At 39.9% G+C, this 16,035-nt stretch overlaps 1 protein-coding gene, 1 non-coding gene and 1 pseudogene across 2 annotated transcripts; all 3 read right to left on the bottom strand.

Moving 5' to 3' along the window:
• Positions 1-8,473: 8,473 nt before the first annotated feature.
• On the bottom strand, positions 8,474-8,914 carry LOC109128518 (uncharacterized). The gene has a single exon (XM_019235174.1). The coding sequence runs from the start codon at positions 8,912-8,914 to the stop codon at positions 8,474-8,476; it is 441 nt and encodes a 146-aa protein (XP_019090719.1).
• Positions 8,915-10,841: 1,927 nt separating this feature from the next.
• LOC147950204 (uncharacterized) lies at positions 10,842-11,722 on the bottom strand (annotated as a pseudogene).
• Positions 11,723-14,935: 3,213 nt separating this feature from the next.
• Positions 14,936-15,042, bottom strand: LOC147950203 (small nucleolar RNA R71). The gene has a single exon (XR_015565474.1). It is a non-coding gene; the product is annotated as a small nucleolar RNA R71 (small nucleolar RNA).
• Positions 15,043-16,035: the final 993 nt, after the last annotated feature.

Below are 16,035 nucleotides of genomic sequence, written 5' to 3'. Positions count from 1 at the left end.
TGTAAGTCTTACCAGAATACTACGAATTAGTTTGAGCTTGCAAAGGCAATATAGAGTTGCGATAGTCTTATAGTTGGGGCAGAGAAATCATTTGTGTTCTGTTCTTCTCCTGGAGCAAACATGTTTTTCCTACTCAGTTTCTGAAATCCTTCCTCTGGGTACACAAATGCAAGAGCAAGATATCGTTTTTGTCTGTGAGAGGTGGAGGGTAGACACAAAGCGATGGTTGTTTGATGTTGATATTAACAAAGGGTGCATTAATATTAATTTTGATAAAGAAACCAAGTTTGAAGACTTTACTGCTATGGTGTTCGATGACTTTGGTCTCTGTGAAGGAACTTCTGGAATACAACTTAGCTATATGTTAGAGAGATTTTAAAAAAGTGGATGCGATATGCCACCGGTGATTGTTTCGAATGGTAGGCTGTTTCAAAATTATCTCATACAGTGCAGAGGTGAACCCGTCCGGCTATGTGTTCAAATTAAAGAGAAATCTGGTGAACCGAACAACACAGAGCCTAAACCAAAAACGCCTGAAGTCGTTGTAGAGGATTTTGTAGAAGAGGCAGAGGAAATGAGAAAGAAAGATGAAGAGTACGAGGGTCGGAATGGAGACGGTGAATATAATCTATGAAAGGATGTAGGAGACGAAGAAGCAGATGACGAGGAGAATAGTAGGTTTGATTAATGGGACGATAGCGATGGTGCAAGTTCAGGGGATGAAGACTATCGGCTGTACTTCAATTTCGCCCCAGAAGTAGGAGAGGAATCATTGGACGACGAACGTGGTGGTGGGTGTTGTAGAGAGGAAAAGGTGTGTAACAAAGAATCAAATCTCTGTACCTGCAACACTAACTCCGAAATTGATGCAATTGAGAAGCAGGTTTGCAAAATAGAAAATGGAGGTGGTGATATAGCTGTAGGGAATAAGTTTGATAGCAAAGCTACTTTGGTGGCAAGACTTAGATTGCTGAGCTTATTAGAAAAATATGATTGCAATGTTCGTGCATCAACGTCTACTTTGCTAATCGTAGAGTGTTGGGTAAAAGGTTGTAAATGGAGACTACGAGCTTCAACAATTGGGGATTCGTCGGCGCTGCATATTCGCAAATATTCTCGTGAACATACATGCTCTGTTATGGCACGGTAAGCCGTAGCCGTAATGCTACACCACCAATCCTAGGTCATTTATACAAGGATTATGTTGGTGGTGTAGGAGTTTCTGTTGTGCCAAATCTTGTCGGGGAAGCACTCAACCTCCGCTATGGTGTACAAGTGGGAGACATTAATACTTACAATGCAGTCTTTTTAATGTGTATGGGGGTACAATATAATTCCATGATTTGTATAAGTGTTTATGAATTAGTTATAATAGGTGTAGGGGTTGTCGTCATGGAGGTAAATTTAATAAGAAACTGTAATATAATTTGTGGTGTTGATATAGGGGCTTTATCTATGTGAAGATATAAGGGCACTGATATCTGACCGGCATAAATCTATTGGTAAAGCTATCGGTAAAGTATACCCCCTGGCAAGTCGTGGAATCTGCACTTATCATCTTCACAAGAATATTATTCAGAGATTTAGTGGGATGGAAACATTCCGTCTTGTTAAAAAAGCAGCTGCAGCATACCGAATAGTTGATTTCGAAAAAACCTTCCAGCAAATTCAAGAAGCGAATCCGCAACTGCATGCTTACTTGCAGCGTGCAGATGTATCCAAGTGGAGCAGGGCACACTTTCATGGTGATAGGTACAACTTCACTACGAGCATCATTGCAGAATCCTTTAACAAAGTACTGAATCCTGCTAGAGCATACCCCATTGTAGAGTTATTAGAAGCGGTTCAGAATATGTTGACACATTGGCATGCTACAAGGAGAAAACAAGCTGCCGCAAAGCCAACTTTACTGACGAAAGGAGTGTAGAATCTGTTACAGGTATATGAGATTCATTAACATATCTTTTATGATATACTAGTTCACGAAATGAGTGGTTAATGGAAGTGGAAATGTTGAATTCCTTTGGTTCTCCTTTTTCCTAGACAGATCTCCCATCAGATCTAAGAGTTTAACCTCCCTAAAAATTATGCAAAATTAAATTATAATTTTTAACATGCATTTCTCAACCCCAAAATTCCCAAAATCGATCATGCAAGGCATTCTACACTTGCATGAGATTTTTAAAATTATTTCCACTCTAAAACTCAACATGCAAGGCATTTCACACATGCAAGGCATTTCACACATGCATGTGATTTTAAAAAAATATTTCTACCCTTGGAAAACTCATAAAAATGTAGAAATCCATCATGCAAGGCATTTCACACTTCCAAGAGGTTCTAAAATTATTTATCACCCAATTTCAAGTTTTAAAATCATTAGATCTAGCATGCAAGGCATTTCACACTTGCATCTAGTATAAGATCAAGCCATTCTCCCCCAAGAATGCTTCAAATCCCCCTTAGTCTACATGCAATCTATAGATCTACATGCAAAAACTACATGCAACACTCAATGACAGCAACAAGGGCCGATGCAAGAGCTAGAGAGCTCACACAGCTCCCATCCCCTTAAAACCACAACTCACCTTAGCTTTGAAGATCTTCGGCTTAATTAGAACTCCACCTCACCACGCCAATCTGACAGAACCTCCCCTTGATCTTTAGCTCTTCTCACCGCTGAGATCTTCTTTTCCTCTGCCTCACTCGAAATCAAGAGATTTTCTCTCTAAAAGACTTCAGAGAAAAAATTTGGCAAAGATTTGGTATTTTGAGAGAGTGAATGTCGTAAATGAGAAGCCAAAGAGGAGTATTTACAGCCCCTTCACTCGACTTCAAGCTCTATCAAGTGGCAATTTTGGTTTGACAAGTGTCAAAAAATTTGCATGCACTCTCCCCCATGCGCGCGTGCATCTCAAACGCTGGTGGAGAAGGCTTAATCTGTCAATATGTGGCATCTCTCCCCCATCCAGAGACTCTTCCACTTCCTCGACTTCTCGCGTCTCTCTTGCGTCCCAAGTACATTGATATGTATATATTTTACCATGTTTAACCACTGTTTATTTACATCTTTTACATGTTTTATCAGCCTATCTTGTCACTTTCATATAAGTTAAGGACTGTTTGTGCAGTAGAGTAGGATTTGCATTGCATTTGCATTTCCTTGTTTAAACAGGTGAATTAGACTCAAGAAGCATGGAAATAGCATCTGGGATGAGGAGAGTGCAATCAATGGAGTGAATAGGAGATGAATCAAGAAGAAAACCAACAAAACATAGAGCACTCGACCGTTTGGATGGGAGACACTCGACCGTTTGGATGGGAGACACTCGACCGTGTGGAACTCAAGACTCGACTGGTGGGAAGCAGAAGGAAACCCACTCGACCAAGGGCACTCGACCACATCAGGTCGAGTACATCGAGCTGCCATGCTATTTTGTCTGGTAGCCAAATTAGGGCTTCCTTCCCCCTCTATATATACTCTTTGTACCCCATGGCCGCAAAAAGTCCTCTTTTATGTAAAAAAGTCTCTGTAGCCACCAAAAAACCTAGTTCTTACCCCTTAAGGGTTTTTAGGATTTATTTACTGATTTGCACCTTTTATTTACTGTTTTCTCTCAGATTTCTGTACTTTGTAAGTTCCATAACTTCCACTGTATTGAGAATCTGAGTTTGCTTCTTTATATTAAGTTGTTGTTCATCATTTCATCTTGCTTATCATGCTAGTTTCATCATTTTCTAGGTTTATGTTCATCATCATCATGTCTTATTCATCTGAGTTGTGATTTAGGATTCTGGAGATGGATTAGGCTGGTTTAGGGCTGTGGTAGTCTGGAATGGTTAAGCTTGCTTGTTTAAATATCTCTTCTGGGTTGGGTATGCTCTAAGCTGTTCTTATATCTGAGAGGGTAAGAGCAGATCTTAAGCTTCCTAGCATCACACCAATGTCTAGGTTGTTAGATAAAACCAATACTGGAGATCATCATGCTTGTCTCATGAGATTGGTTGCACAAGGTGGTTTTTGACAAGTAATGGTCTGGTGTTTAAAGCCTGTTCAGTATGGTTTCACCAATGAGTGTTGGGTTAGGATGTTACTGTAACTTGATCACTTCTGTCATGAGAGTGGATTAGTGAGTCATTAAGATCATTGTCTAGAGATAGCTCATGTTAGATTGAGATTTGTTGAACAGTTTAGATAGCTACAGCCTGAACACTAGCCCATGAATCCATCTCTAGAAGCCTTCTTAACCATTTGATTGTTTACTTATCGCATATCTTCCTGTTTCATTGCATTTGTCTTAGTTTAAGTTTGTCAAGATTGCATCTGTTCTTCGTCAAAACCCACTTGACCTAGTCACTCGACCATTCACACGGTCGAGTGCTTGATCGAGCACCTTCAAGTTGTTCCTTTATTTTCTGTTCCATTTTAATTCTGCATCTTTACTGTTTTATCTATTGCTTTTACTTCTTTTAGTTTAATTTCAGCATTGCTTACTTGCATTGAATTTCTATTTCAAGCATTTTCCTTTCTGCATTTAATTTCAAACTGTTTTACCAAAGCCACTTTCATACTTGGCTTAACTTGGATTACTGTTCACATTCTGATTGCATGCACATCACACACTTTATGGATTAACATCTCTTATACTACAACTGCATAATAGAATTGAAACCTCTTCCACCTTGCATTCCACCTACATACCCACACCACAAAAAGAAGATATGTTTCATACACCTGTCCGCAAAGACAACTCACTCGTCCGCAAGTCTACTTCCTCGGCAGTCCTTGGTCCTCCTGTCCGTGACTCTGGTATCTCTCGGCTCTCTTTGGACCTCTTGTCCATGCCATCGGTATTTCTCGGCTCTCTTTGGACCTCCTATCCTGTACGTCCAATCCGTCCGTCGTCTGTGGTACATCGTCCGTCTGACTGGTACACAGCCATTCCGTTCCCATGGTCCGTCTTACGTCCCACGCACCATTTTTCCATAGCCATTACTTTCTTTTTCCTTCCTTTGTTCTTTCACCAATTTTATCGATCATTGATATGATCCTCCCAAGGATTCGACACCTTCGAGTTGGTTGATAGAGACACCTTGATTCTAAAGACGACGAAGCCTCAAGAATAAGGATGGTGGAATGAATGGTCGCACAAGAGTTGCGGAAAGACTCTTGATATACCGGTTTGATCTTTCAGCCTCGCACCAAAAAAGATCGGATCTCTCAGCCTCGCACCAAGGAGATCGGGGTTTTGACTATCGGAATCACACCAAGTAGTCGGTTTTGATTGTTGGAATCACACCAAGCAATCGGTTTTGTTCACAAAGAACAGAAGAGAATCACTCTCAAAAAGAAAAGGTTTTGATAAAAAGTTGGATGATTATTTCAATGATCTTACATGAGTTTATATAGGATAAGAAAACTTGGTAACAAAGCCAAGTATTAACTAGTCTTAAAACTAAAAAAGAACAATTAAGATAGATGGTTGAATGAAGACCCAATTCTTGTGCATGTATTCCTTCCTCCAAAGTGACTCTAGGTGCATGTATCTCAATTTTCGTCACTCTTCTTTGACCACAAAATAAAGTGATTATTTTGGGCTTTCTTGGACTTGAATTAGGTTCAAAGTGAGCTAGACTTGATAGGTATCATCCCCAATAGCTTTTCCAATGCTCTCTTTGACCATAAGCTCTTGAATAAGCCCATTTAGTGCATCCTTTAGCTTCTTAGCTTTTGCTCTAGTCATTGGTCCTTCAGGTACAAGCAATGGTTTCTCAGCTACAAGCTCCTCAGGTTCAAGCTCAGCTACATGTTCCTCAGCTTCAAGCTCAGCTACAAGCTCATCCTCCTTAGCCCCATCCATGATCACATCAATCATGATTCACCATTAGTCTGGATGTTCCAACGGTTCCCATCCGTTCTTCGGTTCTGGACCTTTTGTGTCTTGGTAACATTAAGTACAAGTTACTTAGGCCATTCTCCGAAATTTCCTTTTCTCTGTTTGTCCGAGACATCTCCACGTCCTTCGTACATGTCCATCGCGTCCGGTCCTATCGGTACCCCCACCGGCAACACTCATAGACCCCTCTTGGAAGCCCTGCGACTCGCCAACACCCCTAGTTGTCACACTCTGATCCACGGTAATACTAACCGTTGGGCCTATGCCCCTACCACGACAACGTCCACGACCACGTCCGTGAACACGACCAGCAACAGCACCACCTCTAACCATCTACAGTACCCAGAACAGAAGGCTAAGCATACAATTCAAAAGCACACACAAAGCACACACATATTATTGTGGAATCTCATTGAAGGCTCGAAGAGTATGATACTAGGACTCCATACCATAACATCAAGCATCAACCAACATAGAGATCAATTCAACCAATTAAATCCCTAGAACGCTCTAAACCATCCACTTAACCATCGTAGAACCCTATAAGCTCTGATACCAAACTAAAACAACCTGACCGGTTTTTTTTTTTAATAATGCAATATATAATTAATTAAGCATCCGATACTACTTTATTAAACCAACCCACACCACAAGCCATCATTAAACCAACAACAAATTTACACAGCGGAAACAAACCAACAATACAAGCCAACATATCATGAAAACCATATCATTCCTAACCATTCTAACCATCAACCTAGCATAACTTTATTCAAGGTTCCAACATCAATATCACAACCAACAACACAAAAACGAGACCCTAGATCATCCTCATCGCCACAAACAAAAATTGAGGTACATAAGTATTATCACAAATACATAGTGAGGCAAACCTGCCATCTACTGGGCTATACACACAAGCAATTGAGAAGCCAATGTTTAACAAACAACAAACAAACACAAACAAACCAGGAAAAACCAGTATCAGCCGTCTGCTGAAAAGATTGGTGACGACCGACACCGACTCCGCAGACACGATCAGCTCGAAGCTGAAAGTCACACAACCGCTTCCCAAAATCCTCCAAACCGTCTGAAACTCACCATTAAATCCTGTAAACTCATGGAAAACAACAACCAACCACAAGAACACAAGAAAACAACACAAACAGCCACAAAACAAGCAAAACAAAGGATTCTCCAGCTTAGATCAGTCATGGTCATGCACTAACCTCTTTGTAGCAAATTTCTGACCCAACAACGACAAATCCAACCCTTAGAAGCCTTCTCCTTTGTTCCTAGCACAAGATCTCCACTCCAAAGGAACATATCTTACTAAAAACAGCTTAGAATCTCTCCAAAAAGCTTCCAACTCTCAAGAACAATCTTTTCTCTCTAAACACTATGGAACGACGACAAAACAACTTTCCCCCAAAACCCTTTTCGTCGACCTTCCACTTAAATAACCCGGTTACATGGTTTCCTCAAACAAAATTGGCCCAAATCGACAATTACGAAAAAGTTGCCGAACAAGAAATCATTGGTGTCGACCGACACCCCTTCCCAAAATCCAGATTTTGGTTCCCAAATGTTACAAGTCGAAGCGCAATTGAGGTTTGAGGCTCAGTAGGTGTAATAGATCGATCGTTTCAAGTTCTGGATGCTAATTTTTGTTCTCTTTAATAGTCTGATCCATTTGTTTTCTCGAACGTGGGCCTTGTGCGGACTTTGACATAAACTGTGTTTTCAGTGATATAATTCATGAGTTTGTTTAGGCCTTTATTTTGTGTTCTCTATATTTTCTCATAATGTTTATAAATGGTTTACAAAATGATACTCGGTTGTTTGTGTGTACATTTTTACAGTTGATAGTTGGAATTAAACTTTAAGAACTTTGGAAAATAGGAAAAAATGTATTCAGCTGTAAATATTTATTTATTTAAATAAAAGGATTTCCTAGAGTGGGATAGGCAACGTAGTTTTTGATGGATGCATGTTTTCCTTTCGATTGGCATGAGAAGAAATATAAAGGATAGTTAGTATATTTTCTCCCTATATAAAGCAGTACTTTGAAAACCAAAGTTGTGGGTATTGTACATGGTCGTTGTCCCTGTATAATGCATCGTCACTTAGGAGTGTACCTTTTTAACTGTTTATGTTGTCGAAGACTTCTTTGTAGACTATATCCATGACCCCTTCAGTACCATTCTTCTCTGATGTTGCATATAGGATTTTCAATTCAGAATTCGAAGTTACACGGGATAGAACGACATACAAATGACTGTGCGTAAACATTGTGGTAAGTAAGGAGCGACTTGTTTCAAATTTTGGCCTTGACTCTTGTTAATCGTCATTGCATAGCACATTATTATTGGGAGTTGCTTTCTTCGTAGGGTGAAAGGATGCTTGGTGTCATTGGGAGACAAGACAATGCTTGGGATGAAGACTTTTTCACCAATATGAGTGCCAGTGAGTATATCTGCCTCTATTATCTTTAGACCAAGTCTGGTGACAATTGGACGTGTACCATTGCATAACCCTTTTCTGGTTAGGATTTCGGAGGAGCATTACTGGTACCCCTACTTCAAGCAAATTTCTTGGATTGGTAAACCTGGAAAATCTAGAGAGTTTAAATACTCGACTGTGTATAAGTTACTCCAGTCTCCACGTGGTGCAAGCTCTGTTTGGAGAGAATCTGAGCTTAAATATTCCTTACTGTCACCTGGCACCATGGATAGCTGGTATTCATTTATTTCACGGACAGTCTCATTCCTAGGAGTTAGGATTGCCCTCTCCGTTAGGTAGTGTCGTTCCTTGAATGATTGAGAGAACGTTGGATATGCAGCAATAGAAATTGCTGCTAGGCGGTTCCCTCTGTTTGGTAGCATTAAACCTTCATCCGTAGCTATTCTGCACCCTCCAACATTTTCTTCAGGGTTTGTGCTTGCTAACATTGAGTTTCCATCTCGCACTTGTAAAATCCAAGCTGCAAAATCTGCATCAAACTTGTTTAGCCTCATGTTTATTGTTAGTTTGTAAATTTGACAGGCAGTCCAAAGATGTCATCGATTTAAGTATTCTTGTATGGTGTCCTGACGACTTCCTAGGTGAACCACATGTAATATCTGTCTGAAATCTCCTCCTAGTAGAACTGTTTTACCATCGAACGACTTGTTTACTGCAGTTTTGTCGTCTAATGCCATCAGGTCTCTGATGGTATGATTTACGGCTTCAAACGCGTGTCTATGTGCCAGTCAGCCTTTCTAATTAGGGTCGCTAGCATTGTTCAATACTTGATTTCACATGTTGACCCTTCGTTGAGGTTTTGGAATTTTGAAGCGTGAATGAGCCGTTCTTCCGCCAGGCAGGAGCAGAGCCGCAATTCCAGAAGATGCGACTGGGATTACAATCTTGCTTATTGATTGCAGCTTAGCAATAATTGTTTGGTAGAGGTCTGTTTCCCGATGCCTCCTGGTCCCTGTAGGAAGAGCATTTTGCCTGCCTTATCTTCGATGGAAATCAGGATTGCATCTTATATTTTTTTTTTATCTTCATTCAAAGTTGAAAAAATCTCCCATGTTCATCCCTCTCTTTCTCGATGTCAAATTGGAGGTCTTCTGTCAAGCAACTCAGGCTGATTCTTTTCAGAATTGCCTTGTCAGGCAACAACATATCACGGAAATTAGTCAGAGACTTATCATTCTCCATTAATAGCTGCTCAATTTCAATCAAAGCATATTGCTCCAACTTCCCTTCATTTAGGTATAGCTGTCTCGGTTATGTTGCACATTTTCTGCTAGGTATCTCCAGTTCTTGTTCCAAAGTTCTTGAGGATTAGCTATTTCACAATTGAGGAGCAATGTGACAAATAGATACCTGATTTGATACGCTGTTGCCCATTGTGCCAACTCTTTAAGAACATCATGCCACTCTTTATCATCGTCTAGTAGTCCTCTAATGTATCAGGCTTGTTTATTTGTTGCATATAATACTCCAGCAATTGTCTTAATGTCATCAAAACATGTGGCACCTTTGAAAATATTCAATAGTACTCTGAGATAGAACAAATCACCAGCTGATGGGTGGATATGTACAATCCTCCAAATAGCAAAACCTTGTTTCCTTCTTGTCCATGTTTTTGTAGTGTTCCATACATAATACTTAGGGAATTCCATATATGTGAGGTCGTAGGCCTTGATTTCTGAAATGTATCCTACATCAGGTGATCTTTCTCTCTTTTGTTTGTGGCCATCCATTCAGTCAACATTGTCTTTTCTACATCTTCTCTCCTAATGATGCTCTCCAGACGTTGCAACTGGTCAAATAAAAGTCTATGTAGGCATATGACCACTGGCTTGTGGTAGTGGATGTGGAAAGCAAAAATTCTCCAAACTGCTTCGCATGCAGAGGCATACCGACAATCAAGGTATTCACTGATTTTATCAACAAGTTTCTCCAAACTGCTTCTTCTTTGTCCAACCTTTTTTCCCCCTTTTCTTGGTCTCACAATCACAAATGTTGCTTTGTCAACACCTTTAGTTATATATTTGAATAGATACTTAACTTCGGTTGTTTTACAACACCACTCCACATTGATATGGGCCATATACTTTTTCAGCAGGTTGACGTTGTGAGGTGCAAATACCATTTTTCCATGCATGGTGAATACGGTCTATCTAAACCAAAAGGACCATGTATCATATGCTGCTCTACCAGCTGAAAGCCATCACTGTCTATTTCCTTATTTGGTAATTCCGCTGAAATGAATTTATCAGTAACAGCTGGCTATGGGTTTTTGCTATTGCCTTCTAGCAATAGTATGATGTGTGCATGTGAGAAGCCTCGTTTTTGAAACTCTATTGTGTACCCTACTGCTTAATACAAAATTGAACTTTAGTTAGGTATTTACGCTTTAATAAGTGAGTATATGAAAGTGATAGATTTATATTAATTAAAATATCTGCCACTGGAACCGGGAAGAAGACTCCCATTGTTAAAATCGGCGAGCATCTCGTCTAGTTTTTTTTTGAAAACTCTGGATTGGAGATCAGGCCTTGAGTTTGATCCTTCAGTAGTATATGTTTGTAGATGTTATGTAAAATCTGGCCAATTATGGTTTGTTGTGAAGGTGATAAATAAGTAAGGTTTTCCAAACCACCTACAAATAGCCATTGCATCCTGGTATTTCTCAACCATATATCGTGGGCCAGCATTGAAACTTGATGGCAATATGATTCTTCTTCCAATATGTTTAGCATCTGTTTCTCCACTATCTACAACATCATACACATTGTTATACAAATCAGCTCTCTCTTTTTTTTTGATTTAGAGCTATGTAACAAAGTCTTTCTTGTTTTGTGGTTGTGTAGGCATCAACAATGTACTGATGGAATAATCTTCCTCCCTTGGCAATTTTCATACCTTCCAATAAGCGTGTTTGAATCTGGTAAGCATAGTATTCTCTCATGGTCATGTATGACCTCTTAACTTGTCTCTATGGGGACGAGACATATGTGATGTCCTCATCATATCCAGATTCACCATAGGGAAAGAGTAAAGTGTACTGAAGACTCATATAAAGTGGATGAAGATCACTTATCCTTTGTAATTCCGAAGACTTAAATTGGAGGATAACATCACGTCCTAAAGTAGCTGTACTGAAATCGCCAACTATCAAACCAGCTATCTCATCAGCAGTAGGTAAGTCATTGTTTTCCTTTCTTTGCTTGATTGACCAATCTGATATTGAATTCACTGCATTCCCCATCTTCATATCTATCCTTTGCTTTTCTTAAAACCTTTGCCAGTTCATTGATTCTATCTACCATCATTCCAGGATACCAACAATCTCTTAGTCAACCGGTTTCCCTTTTCCTGACGCTGTCATCTTCTGCATAAGATTTTAATTTCGTTTCTTGTGTCAAAAATGTAAAGCTGTAGAAAACAGGGTGCTTTCCATTCTCTGGTAATAGAAACCCAATGGAATGGTAATTTTGGCCATGAATTTTGTAAGTATAGGGTCCTTGTGTGTTTGTCACTGTGTGATCAACTTTACCACCAATTGATGTGAACACTAGCATTGAATTGATTACACGGATGTTACAACATAAATCTGATGATTCATGGTACAGCTTCTCAAGTTATGGGGGTGTTGGATGGACTCTTGGTAATCTAACATGACCTTGTTGACAACATATGGTTTGTTTTTTTGTTTCAGATCTCAAGAGCAGGGCCTCACAAAATTGACATGTGAAAATACCGGTGGAAGAAGTTTCACCTTGTGTATTGGTTGCTGTTTTTTTGAGAAGGTATATTAGTAAGTTTCTATAGGTGTTAGAGAAGGTAAAACATAAAGTATTCAAGAACAGATTGGTTGTGGGATGAAGAAAAGGTTGAATCAAATTTTGAAGGTCTGAAATATCTGCTTTCAAGATTTTCTAAAATGATTTTGGGAAACATGCAGTAATGGGGCTTAAAAAACATTGGAAATAAGATTATTTCGTTCTACCTTTTTGTTTCTTCGTCTTGCGTTTGCCTAACATAATTGCTTGTCGCAATCGCCGAGCTCTTGTACATACACACACCTCCACATTGGTTATTGAAAATAAGAAGGTTGTGTAGAGCTTAGTCAAAAACAATAGTGTTTGGAGTCGTGAGATTTATTGTTTCTTATAATTGATGCATTGCTCAGGTTCGAATTTGGAGATGCTTCAGTGTAATATTTTTCACTAAGCCATGGTTGGGGAAGCTTTGAATCTGGAGGAATTTAACAGATGTGAATGGTGGTTAGTTAAGTGATGGTGAAAAGTCAGAGAGATGACCAAATTCAGACGAGAACTTTGGAGCTTACTTTTCCTGAATTCTATATTTAGACACTCTTTTTTGTCCATATTTTGCATCATATATACCCTAACCTTAGCATTATTAGATCCTTTACTGTAGAAATTTCCGTTTAGGCCATTTAGGATGTTGCATTGTTGCATTTGTGCATTTTGGATGAAAAAATGTGCTTTAGCGCCTAAATTGGGGGAAAACAAGGTCAAACCCGAGCATGTACCCTAAGGAGCTATTGTGCAAGAAGAACAGTCCGAACCTCAACCCGATCAAATAGGATCCACGAGCAAGAAGAACAACCCGAAGACCTACCGGAGGAACTACCTGACCATATACTCGTGCACCACATCGAGCAGACCCTCCGGCAGGATTGAGCAGCTAAGTTAAAAGGGTTTCCATATATAAACCCCCATATTCTTCCTTTCGCCCTAGCACGCCGCATACACTCAGAATAGAGAGCGAGAGCTTCTGAGAGAGAGAATGAGTGACACAAACACTTTTTCTACTTTGTTAGGATTTGATTTCGTTTTTTTTTGCTGTTTTTTTTAGTTACGATTCTGTACTTCCTTACTATTATCTTATTTTCAATACAATGCAATCTTCATTCATTTGTGTTTTTATGCTTTCTACCATGAGATCTGAGTAGTGAAATAAAGTTTCTAGGGATGGGATAAACAAATATGTGTTCTTGATCGGTTAGGATGTCATAGCTTGAATGTTTATTTTATATAAATTTCCTTCTAGCTTGATGTTCTTAATGCTATCAACAGACCGAGAGGTTGAAATTAGGACTAGGGTGTTTTACCATCGAGAGGTGTAGATGAAATGCTTGAATCAATCAATGCTAGAGATTTACTCACTTAGCCTAAGAGATTAGATATGTAATGAGTTAATAGAAAATAATGAATCGGTTTGTATTGCCTGCTTGGTCATGTTTCTCCAACGAGTGTTGGGTAGGGGAGTGATTAAGGTTGATTGTTTCTTTCACGAGAGTGTTTTAACAAGATTTTAGAGATTCATTGTCTATGGAATATTTGCTTGAGGAATGTAAGACATCCGTACTGGTTAGGAACACTTAGGAGTCGAGTACCCCATCCTTAGGAGCTTTCTTATTTAGATTGTTTACATTTTATTCATAACTCGATCCCTTACCCGATCATGTATACGATCACCTGCTTCGAGTATACCTTCGAGCTGCTCATACTCATCTTCTTTACTCCATCACCCCACCCGATCCTTTACTCGAATGCTTGCATCGAGTGCTTAGATCGTCTGGTTCTCGTTTATTTGCTTTCTTTTGTTTATTTTAGTATTGTTAGATCAAACCCATTGACTGCTTGACTTGACTTGCATAGTTCTGATCATATCTCATCTACTAGCATACCAACCATTTGGATTGATAACCCTTTGTACTACAACTGCATAGGGAATTGATACCCTGAGTGAAAATCCTACTATCAATTTGGCGCCGTTGCCATTTAGTTGAATTTAAAAAATTTGCTACGTTTAGGATTTCAGCACTTGCTAGATCAAGTTCTATATTACATTTTAATTCGGTACTGATTTGTTTACTTTCGTGTTTGATTGTTTTGCATTTCAGGTACAATTTGAGTACCCACCCGACTCGTCACTCGATCACCTTGATCGAGTTGACCCTCGTGTAAACACTCAGTTGCTTGCTTGTGCATGCAAACACGATCCAAGGGTAGCAGAAACTTGAGTCCTTTCATCGACAACATCAATAGACCAAGGTTACTCCTTCCACAACTAGTTCAAAACCGCACAAACGAACAATTTAGGAGGAAATGAATTATCAGAACGGTCTAGCAGCTCCTCAAGAGAGGACCAATATGGGAGCAGGAGATGCTCCATCTACTCAGACTCAAAGACATGGCATTGTACCACCAGCAGTCCAGAACAACAACTTTGAGATCAAGAGTAGTCTCATCCAGATAATACAAAGCAATAAGTTTCATGGACTGCCAATGGAGGACCCATTGGACCATTTGGATGAGTTTGATAGGTTCTGTGGCCTAACTAAGATAAATGGAGTTAGTGAAGATGAATTCAAACGCCGGCTTTTCCCATTTTCTTTGAGAGACAAAGCACACACCTAGGAGAAATCACTCCCCAAGGAGTCCATCACCACCTGTGAAGCATACAAGAAGGCGATTCTGGTCAAATTCTTTTCCAACACCAGAACGGCAAGGCTGCGAAATGATATTTTCAGCTTTGTTCAGAAGAACAATGAAACGTTCAGTGAAGCTTGGGAACGTTTCAAGAGATACACAAGTAGGTGCCCTCATCATGGATTCAGCAATGCTTCATTGCTGAGTACACTATACCGAGGAGTGGTCCCTAAGATACGGATGTTTTTGGATACCGCAAGCAATGGTAACTTCCTCAACAAGGATGTCGATGAAGGTTGGGAACTAGTGGAGAACTTAGCTTAATTTGATGGCCACTACAATGAGGAATATGATCGCATTGTGCGATCTAGTGGCGAAGAGGATGCCAAGTACAAGAGAGACATGAAAGTCCTCAATGACAAGCTAGATAAACTCCTGAACCAGCAGCAGCATGTCATGCCATCTCTCAAGAGGAGCAGTTTGTGCAACATGAAGGGGAGAATGCTCAACTTGAGGATGTGAACTACATCTACAACCAAGGAGGCTACCACAAGGGGTACAACAACTAAAAACCAAACCCGAATCTATCCTACTGTAACCCCAATGTTGCTAATCCTCAAGACCAAGTCTACCCATCCGCTGTACAAGGGAACCAAAGCCAGCAAAAGCCTTTTGTTCAATACAATAAAGGCTATGCTCCTAAGCAGCATTACTCGGGCAACTACCACCAACCAATTGCACTACCTAGATTCCAACCACAACAAGGCCCATAGAACCAATCCCAAGACGCACAAATACGCGGATTCATTCAGCATATGATACAGAGTCAAGCATCGGCTGCAATGGACAATGCCAAACGATTCGCGGAGATGAGCAACAAGATTGATTCTGGGTATAATGACCTGGCAGCTAAGTATGATTCTCTCAACACTAAGTTGTGATACCTAGAAGGCCACCACACCAACAAACCACCTCCAAAAATCAACCAGCTTCCAAGTAAAGCTGTTCAGAACCCAAAGGACTATGCAATCGCCCAAGCCATCTTTCTTGATGATGACTTTGAGGACTACATCACTGAGGAAAGTGATGTTCAAGATGGGGAGGCTACAGATCATTATGGGATGAATGAGTACCAGTACTACATATCCGAGTACGAATCCGAGCCTTTACCCGAGGAG

The sequence above is a fragment of the Camelina sativa genome, chromosome 1, assembly GCF_030686135.1.
Source record: "Camelina sativa cultivar CO46 ecotype springtype chromosome 1, ASM3068613v1".
NCBI lineage: Eukaryota > Viridiplantae > Streptophyta > Magnoliopsida > Brassicales > Brassicaceae > Camelina > Camelina sativa.
The sequence above is the reverse complement of the archived record's forward strand: the minus strand, read 5'-3'. Positions and strand labels throughout refer to the sequence as shown.